A 9,433-nucleotide genomic window follows, 5' to 3' on the forward strand; every position below is an offset into this window, starting at 1 on the left:
ATACAGACAGTATCTTATTTACCGGTGGTCAAATGAAATCGCAGTGGTTTAGACTCTAAAGTCAAAACCTTAGAGTACAGTACTGTAAAATACCAGGTAGACCCCATTTAGGCCATATTCATCCAGTTTTCTGAATAAGCCACTTGCGCGTGGGCAGTAGTTTAACAGAATCCGTCCCTGACTCTGACGTGTTTCTTTTTTTCATTTTTTTTGCTTCCAATAGTTTTACTCTTGTAGATAATGTAGGCTCAAATTCCGTTTGTGCTGCATATGACCACAGAAGTGCCCTAAACCGATGCCATAAATATTGTATATGACAGTTGACATTTGATTCCAATAGCATTTTAAAAGGTCTTCACGTGTGTCTGCTGGTTTGTATCTATTACTGTTTCCCTTCATTGACATCGATAGCTTAAGTTCTCTTCCACAACAGGCAGGCTTTCTCAGTGGTGATATGACGTAGGGTTCCATGTGCGATACCACGACCTGTAACGCAAAGATAACAGGTTCATCTCTCATCTGTACAATGCCATGTTGCCAATACAGCGTTAGACTAATCTTCTGTGTGTCTCCCAAATGGCACCCTATTCCCTATGTAGTGCACTACTTTTGTCCAGGGCCCATAGGGATCGGGTCAAAAGTAGTGCACTATATAGGGAATAGGGTGCCATTTGGGATATAGACACTGTTCACATGTGCTTGGCTGTGGTGAGCAAGAGTCCCTTACCCTGGTGAGCTGAAGGACTGGTTGACCTGGGAGGTCAGAGCAGCGGAGCCAGACCGGAGTGTGCCGGGTGAAGGCCCATGACTAGGACTATTAGGAGAGGAACTCGATGACACTAGAGCACAGAGGAATAGACTCAATTCAACATGCACACTGACTTCACAAGAAAGCTTGAAACTTCATACAGTGTTTCATATGGACAAAGGTTTTATAGGTTTGATTTCTCACACAGTGTGGATTTCACAGAAAATGTCTCTATGCCATTTACTTTTTCTTAAATACAGGTCTTAAGTACTACAGACTATATGAAGTAGTCTTAAATACAGGTCTTAAGTACTACAGACTATATGAAGTAGTCTTAAATACAGGTCTTAAGTACTACAGACTATATGAAGTAGTCTTAAATACAGGTCTTAAGTACTACAGACTATATGAAGTAGTCTTAAATACAGATTATATGAAGTAGTCTTAAATACAGATTATATGAAGTACATATCTTTACACTTGCCTACACCTGAAGCAGGAGGGCTGTATGATCTGGACGTGGAGGCCTGAAACAAGGTGTTACATAATGGCTGGTGAGACAAAACACAAGACAATGTACTGACAATGTGTTGTAGCGTACCTATGCATTACTATCACACTACTCTTTCATTACACAACTCTTTATCATACCAATGAACATTATTTGAAAATATGCTTTCAAACTGACTTGAAAATAGAGAGCTACTGAATGTATTCAGAGCTGGCCATTTCACCATCAGGAAAAAACATACGTTATTTCCCAAAAATGTTATACAGTGAGGGAAAAAAGTATTTGATCCCCTGCTGATTATGTACGTTTGCCCACTGACAAAGAAATGATCAGTCTATAATTTTTAATGGTAGGTTTATTTGAACAGTGAGAGACAGAATAACAACAAAAAAATCCAGAAAAACGCATGTCAAAAATGTTATAAATTTATTTGCATTTTAATGAGGGAAATAAGTATTTGACCCCCTCTCAATCAGAAAGATTTCTGGCTCCCATGTGTCTTTTATACAGGTAACGAACTGAGATTAGGAGCACACTCTTAAAGGGAGTGCTCCTAATCTCAGTTTGTTACTTGTATAAAAGACACCTGTCCACAGAAGCAATCAATCAATCAGATTCCATACTCTCCACCATGGCCAAGACCAAAGAGCTCTCCAAGGATGTCAGGGACAAGATTGTAGACCTACACAAGGCTGGAATGGGCTACAAGACCCTCGCCAAGCAGCTTGGTGAGAAGGTGACAACAGTTGGTGCGATTATTCGCAAATGGAAGAAACACAAAATAACTGTCAATCTCCCTTGGCCTGGGGCTCCATGCAAGATCTCACCCTGTGGAGTTGCAATGATCATGAGAACGGTGAGGAATCAGCCCAGAACTACACGGGAGGATCTTGTCAATGATCTCAAGGCAGCTGGGACCATAGTCACCAAGAAAACAATTGGTAACACACTACGCCGTGAAAGACTGAAATCCTGCAGTGCCCGCAAGGTCCCCCTGCTCAAGAAAGCACATATACAGGCCCGTCTGAAGTTTGCCAATGAACATCTGAATGATTCAGAGGAGAACTGGGTGAAAGTGTTGTGGTCAGATGAGACCAAAATCGAGCTCTTTGGCATCAACTCAACTCGCCGTGTTTGGAGGAGGAGGAATGCTGCCTATGACCCCAAGAACACCATCCCCACCGTCAAACATGGAGGTGGAAACATTATGCTTTGGGAGTGTTTTTCTGCTAAGGGGACAGGACAACTTCACTGCATCAAAGGGACGATGGACGGGGCCATGTACCGTCAAATCTTGGGTGAGAACCTCCTTCCCTCAGCCAGGGCATTGAAAATGGGTCGTGGATGGGTATTCCAGCATGACAATGACCCAAAACACACGGCCAAGGCAACAAAGGAGTGGCTCAAGAAGAAGCACATTAAGGTCCTGGAGTGGCCTAGCCAGTCTCCAGACCTTAATCCCATAGAAAATCTGTGGAGGGAGGTGAAGGTTTGAGTTGCCAAACGTCAGCCTCGAAACCTTAATGACTTGGAGAAGATCTGCAAAGAGGAGTGGGACAAAATCCCTCCTGAGATGTGTGCAAACCTGGTGGCCAACTACAAGAAACGTCTGACCTCTGTAATTGCCAACAAGAGTTTTACCACCAAGTACTAAGTCATGTTTTGCAGAGGGGTCAAATACTTATTTCCCTCATTAAAATGCAAATCAATTTATAACATTTTTGACATGCGTTTTTCTGGATTTTGTTGTTGTTATTCTGTCTCTCACTGTTCAAATAAACCTACCATTAAAATTATAGACTGATCATGTCTTTGTCAGTGGGCAAACGTACAAAATCAGCAGGAGATCAAATACTTTTTTCCCTCACTGTAACTGAGAGATTTAAGGCTAACCATTCTGGAGTTGAAGTTGTGTGATTTCATTGGTGAGGTGGACACGGGGCAGTAGATCCTCTTCTCCTTCTGTCTGCGGTTACAGAACCACACCCGCACCACCTCCTTCTCCATAGACAGCTGCTCTGAGATCAGCATGATCTCCTCCGAGTTAGGCTTGGGGTTCTGAATAGAAACATTGGTATTAGGTGCTATAAGCATGCATGAGCCTTTATAATGTCTTGTAATAAGGCATATCATATGTACAGTTGAAGTCTGAAGTTTACATACACCTTAGCCAAATACATTTAAACTCAGTTTTTCACTATTCCTGACGTTTAATCCTAGTAAAAATTCCCTGTTTTAGGTCAGTTAGGATAACCACTTTATTTTAAGAATGTGAAATGTCAGAATAATAGTAAAGAGAATTATTTATTTCAGCTTTTATTTCTTTCATCACATTCCCAGTGGGTCAGAAGTTTACATACACTCAATTAGTATTTGGTAGCATTGCCTTTAAATTGTTTAACTTGGGTCAAACATTTCGGGTAGCCTTCATTTACATTTATGTCATTTAGCAGACTCTCTTATCCAGAGCGACTTACAGTTAGTGAGTGCATACATTATTTTTGTTTTGTTATTATTATTATATATATTTTTTTTTCATTCACATTTATAATGTCTTAAAATAAGCCATATCATATGTATCCGCATTGCAACTAACTCAAAATGGCTGCTATGTAGTCACTCAAGTATCACAACAATGTGCATGATGGTGGATTGTTTTGCTCCCTGGAAAGCATGGAAAAGTGCTTTTAAATACGACTTATATCAACAGTTCCTAAATTACGTTCAGCATTTATGATTGGAAATGCAGGGGACAATATTAGAGGACAGACAGAGTTAACTCACATCATGGAAGCGTTTCTCCAGGGTGTGCTTGATGTTGGTTTCTATGCTTGTTCTCTTTTTCCTTTTCCTTCCATATCCTTCCATCAGGGGGGGTAGAGCGACACCGTTGGTCATAGAGTCGGAGGGGGAATTCTCTGATGTGAAAAGAGCATGAACATGATTTACCGATGTACATTTCCTCTAAAATAAATTTCCTGCCAATAAAACAAATTAAATATCCTCTCGACATAGAAATCGTGTGTAAAAACATGCAATGGCAAATGATGTAGATGATTCAGAAATACCAAGCCATCAAAAAAATATACACTGAGTATACAAAACATTAGGAACACCTGCTCTTTCCATGACATAGACTGACTGACCAAGTTAATCCAGGTGAAAGCTATGATCCCTTATTGATGTCACCTGTTAAATCTACTTCAATCAGTGCAGATGAAGGAGAGGAGACAGGTTAAGCTTTGAGACAATTGAGACATGGATTGTGTATTTATGCCATTCAGAGGGTGAATGGGCAAGACAAAAGATTTAAGTGCCTTTGAACGGGGTATGGTAGTAGGTGTCAGGCGCACCAGTTTGAGTGTGTCAAGAACTGCAACGCTGCTGGATTTTTCATGCTCAACAGTTTCCCATATGTATCAAGAATGGTCCACCACCCAAAGGACATCCAGCCAACTTGACACAACTGTGGGAAGCATTGGAGTCAACATGGGCCAGCATCCCTATGGAACGCTGTCGACACCTTGAACAGTCTATGCCCCGACGAATTGAGGCTGTTCTAGGGCAAAAGGGGGGGGTGCAACTCAATATTAGGAAGGTGTTCCTAATGTTTAGTATACTCAGTGTATTGTTATACTCTATAGTACCTGCGTCACTCAGCCACTTCTCAAGTAGAGGCTTCAGCTTGCACATATTCTTGAAGCTCAGGTTGAGGGCCTCAAAGCGGGAGATGGTGGTCTGGCTGAAGTCATTCCCATATAGCTTCCCCATAGCCAGGCCTACATCACCCTGAAACACACACACACACACAGTGGATATATTTCAATCTGATTACGGCACACTTTCAAATTATAATCTAGTTTCAGTCTACGTCATGAATTCAATTCCTGTATTACATTATTCATCGCCTTCAAGTGTGTTGACTACAGAAATGATAAGTCACTTCACTCCTGCCTTTGAGCTGTGTGTGTTTCAACAGTTAGATGATATCAGAATGAGCAAATACACCAAGTACAGAAGTTAGGTGGCATATCAGTAATCAGAGCCAGAGGCGGTAGCCTCAAGGTTAGAGGCGTGCCAGTAACTGAAGGGTTGCCTGTTCAAATCCCAGGGCTGACAGGAAAATATCTGGTGGGAGTGAGAATCACAATATCAGGTGCTGCATATTGCCATTGTGCCCTTGAGCAAGACAATTAACCCCTAACCTGTTCAAGGGGCGCTGTTCTGTGGCATCTAGACACTTGTGTTAATGTACCAGTATTTGTGGTGTCCGGGGGGTTGGGAAAAAACACAAGACGGCAAAAAGACAAAGTTGTATTGTATTTTAAGCCAGTGGCCCTCTGTACCTGGGTGAAGCCCAGTTTGATGCGTCTCTGTTTGAAGGCCTTGGCAAACTGTTCCAGCTCCTCCAGGTCACTGGCCTCGTCCTGCTGGGGGGCCCCCATGTGTTTGGGGACCTGCAGGTGGGACATGTCCAGGTGGCTTTCCATGGACGACGATGTCAGGCCCGACCGACTCATGGCCTTTAGGGAACACAGTGGTGAGGAGGAATACTGTTAAATGGATGATAAAAGTCATTGTGTAGATGTTTAGCCATGTGAAAATTTTAGCAGTGTTAGAAACCTTGTTCATGCAAAAATGGAATATGTTTGTGTGTTATGCAAATTTCGCTCTTCATAATTCCTCATATTAATATATTTGACTGATGTCAGTTAAAGTTATATGATAAGTCCTTATCCCTGTCATGGTCTGTCCTGTAAAGGGTTAATTCTGTTATCAAATTCAAGGACCCGGATGCATGACCTGTATTGTTGCCCTATTATCTTCTCAGTAAACATGATAACTTGACTTAAATCTCTCTGCCTCATCCATATAGCTAATCATGTCAACTGGTGTAAGAAGTGTGATTTTTACCTGAGGTGTCAATGCTAACCCAGGCTGGTGCTGGAGGAGACCTGACTGGTTCTGGGTGGGAAAGCTGAGGAGATTCTGCTGCAGAAGTGCTACACGGGGGGGAAAAGACTGTTATTGATACAATTTGTTTAGAGAAGTATCATAGATATTGTAACTTTCACACTTCCCAGGTTTTTCAGAAATCCTGTTTGAAGAATTACCTCCCTGCTTATTCTCTCCTGGTTTCGTGAGTCCTCAAACTAGTGTAGCTGAAAAATCTGTGCATTTTGGGAAAGTTTCCGAAATATTGCAACTCTGTAGCTCAATTGGTCCTCTGTAGCTCAATTGGTAGAGCATGGCGCTTGTAACGCCAGGGTAGTGGGTTCGATCCCCGGGACCACCCATACGTAAAAATGTATGCACACATGACTGTAAGTCGCTTTGGATAAAAGCGTCTGCTAAATGGCATATTATTATATTATTATTATTTGATTGTCCATATGTACCTTGGTGCCCCGTGTGTTGTGTCTGTGAGAGGAGGAAGGAGGAGGGGGATGAGAGGTGGTGAGAGCCTGGCATAAGCACCAGCTGCTGCATGGTGTGGAGGGAGGGGAGCTCCTGTGGAAACAGAAATACAATCTTAGATTTTTCATTTATTTAACCTTTATTTATCCAGGTGAGTTGTTGAGATAAAATCTATTTTGCACGAGAGACCTGGATCTAAACCAAAAAACAACCATCCAAATGCCCTCATTACAGAATGACAGTTTCCTCCCATTCTTAGAAAGTGATAAATAATTATAGCTTTATGTGACATTAAACATGGGGCCAGGGGCCGTGCATATCAAACATATTAGAGTATACATATGGCGCCTGATATATTGAGACAGAAGATGAGTGACCTACCCCTGATAGCTGGCCACCAGAAATTGGGGATCCTTGTGTCAGGTGACATGCCTTGTGTGATGAGACAGAATGGGGAGAGTCATTGAGGACCTCTGTCTTGATCTGGGAACCAATCACATCACAGTATCACTCACTTTTCTACTTCCTACTTTTTGATGATGCAATTGTCTTTAGAAGAATAACAGTACATAAACACGGTCTTGTCGTTTTCACTGGAAATGTGGATATAATTTGTGTGTGACCAATTGACATAGAACAATCAGGCTGACATTTGGTCTATCTTGCCATATACAGTATGTGTTATTCCAACTCCAATCCTCCAGTACTCCCAACAGCCCAACTCCAATCCTCCAGTACTCCCAACAGCCCAACTCCAGTCCTCCAGTATCCCCAACAGCCCAACTCTAGTCCTCCAGTACCCCCAACAGCCCAACTCCAGTTCTCCAGTACTCCCAACAGCCCAACTCCAGTCCTCCAGTACCCCCAACAGCCCAACTCCAGTCCTCCAGTACCCCCAACAGCCCAACTCTGATCCTCCAGTACCTCCAACAGCCCAACTCCAGTCCTCCAGTACCCCCAACAGCCCAACAGCCCAACTCCAGCCTCCAGTACCCCCAACAGCCCAACTCCAGTCCTCCAGTATCCCCAACAGACCAACTCCAGTCCTCCAGTACCCCCAACAGCCCAACTCCAGTCCTCCAGTACCCCCAACAGCCCAACTCCAGTACCCCCAACAGCCCAACCCCAGTCCTCCAGTACCCCCAACAGCCCAACTCCAGTCCTCCAGTACTCCCAACAGCGCACATTTTTGTTGTAGCCCCAGACAAACACACCTGATTTAATTCATTGAGGGCTTGATGATTAGTTGACAAGTTTAATCAGGAGCTACAATAAAAATGTGTACTGTTGAGGGTACTTGAGGACTGGAGTTGGGAAACACTGTCATAGATTACGTACGTGTGTGTGTGTGTGTGTGTGTGTGTGTGTGTGTGTGTGTGTGTGTGTGTGTGTGCGCGTGCGTGCGTGCGTGTTCCTTGACCGGTTGGGTTAGGCTGCAGGACTTGTTAAACAAGATACAAACTCTGATAAACACCCTCCCCTCGGGCAGTGCAGTATGCAAATAACCCCCAGGACTAAAACAATAAACCTCCCTTTAACGATCTCCCAATGCCAAATGGATAGACATAGTTTAGGAATAACTTATAGGTAATAGGTTATAATAATAGGTGGACATTTTGAGGTATATAAACAGTGGTGTGAGAAATATCATGATCTTAGTGGAACTGTCCAGCACACTTACAATAAGTCGTATTCAGTTCATGTAATGTGATACTAGATGTTCTTATTACATTATTTACACAGACTAGAGTACATTGCTTTCAGTATTGACGGAATTCACAATCAATATTTTTGTTACGAAATCTTACATGGACAAGACCAATTGTTTGGAGACATATGGTATGAAGTAAAAACCTTTCAAGTTTTTCTCTATAAAATAAATGATAAACATCGTTTTTCTGTAATGTCCTACTATCACTTCTGAGACAGAAAGTTGCTCACACTTTAATTCATTCCCACTTATGGATAGCTAATCTGAAGTTAAAATTAAATTTGTTTTCTATACTCACTTGTCTGGTGAAGTCGATTCCATTTTGTTCATTGTCTGCAGGAGAAAGTAAATATCAATTATTAGACAGTCATATATTACAATGTCCTACCTATCCCCAAGCATATTAGGGCCACATTTAGGGTCAAACTGCTTTCTGTTTATTAGAACAGGCCTACACCTGAAGTAGCACTCTGGATAACAGTATGGATGTTTTTTGATAATTAAGCTACAAACCGGAATAATAGGCAAATCGCTAACACTTTATAATAACTATCATGAATAAGGCATTATAAATGCTTGTAAATGTTTATAAATAGTTTCTAAATTATCATACATTTTATAAATGATTAGAAATTGTAGTGCTCATAATACTTATAATTGTTAATAAATGTTTACAAATGATGAAATACTTATTTATTAATAGTTTATAAATAGTTTATACATATTTTCATGAAAGTTATTGTAAAGTCTTACAGGACAAACCACATACAGAGACGCCATGCCCATTGAAACTGAGAAGCCCTTGTGCCTCACAAGTGTGTCCTCAATATGTAGGATAAAAATACACAAGATGTAGTTTATTTAGACAGTTTCTTGGCACTGACCATATATATCTTCATCAGGGCTATAATGTAAAAAATCCAACACAGCCATATGGATGATTCACCACAATATGGAGTGAATGATTACAAAGGTTATGATCACATTAACCCTTTTAAGACACTGGCACCCTCCCTACAACACAACGATGCCATACGAGACAGAC

At 41.7% G+C, this 9,433-nt stretch overlaps 1 protein-coding gene across 1 annotated transcript; it reads right to left on the bottom strand.

Moving 5' to 3' along the window:
- Window positions 1-212: 212 nt before the first annotated feature.
- LOC311142617 (POU domain, class 2, transcription factor 3L-like) lies at window positions 213-9,168 on the bottom strand (the record flags this gene model as incomplete). Its single annotated transcript, XM_084178278.1, has 10 exons — window positions 213-486; window positions 728-839; window positions 1,233-1,275; window positions 3,153-3,317; window positions 4,044-4,177; window positions 4,907-5,048; window positions 5,606-5,782; window positions 6,174-6,262; window positions 6,659-6,770; window positions 9,142-9,168. The coding sequence occupies 10 exons, from the start codon at window positions 9,166-9,168 to the stop codon at window positions 444-446; spliced, it is 1,044 nt and encodes a 347-aa protein (XP_084034404.1). The 3' UTR covers window positions 213-443.
- Window positions 9,169-9,433: the final 265 nt, after the last annotated feature.

This window comes from Coregonus lavaretus, assembly GCF_964263955.1.
Source record: "Coregonus lavaretus genome assembly, chromosome: 15".
Classification (NCBI taxonomy): Eukaryota; Metazoa; Chordata; class Actinopteri; order Salmoniformes; family Salmonidae; genus Coregonus; species Coregonus lavaretus.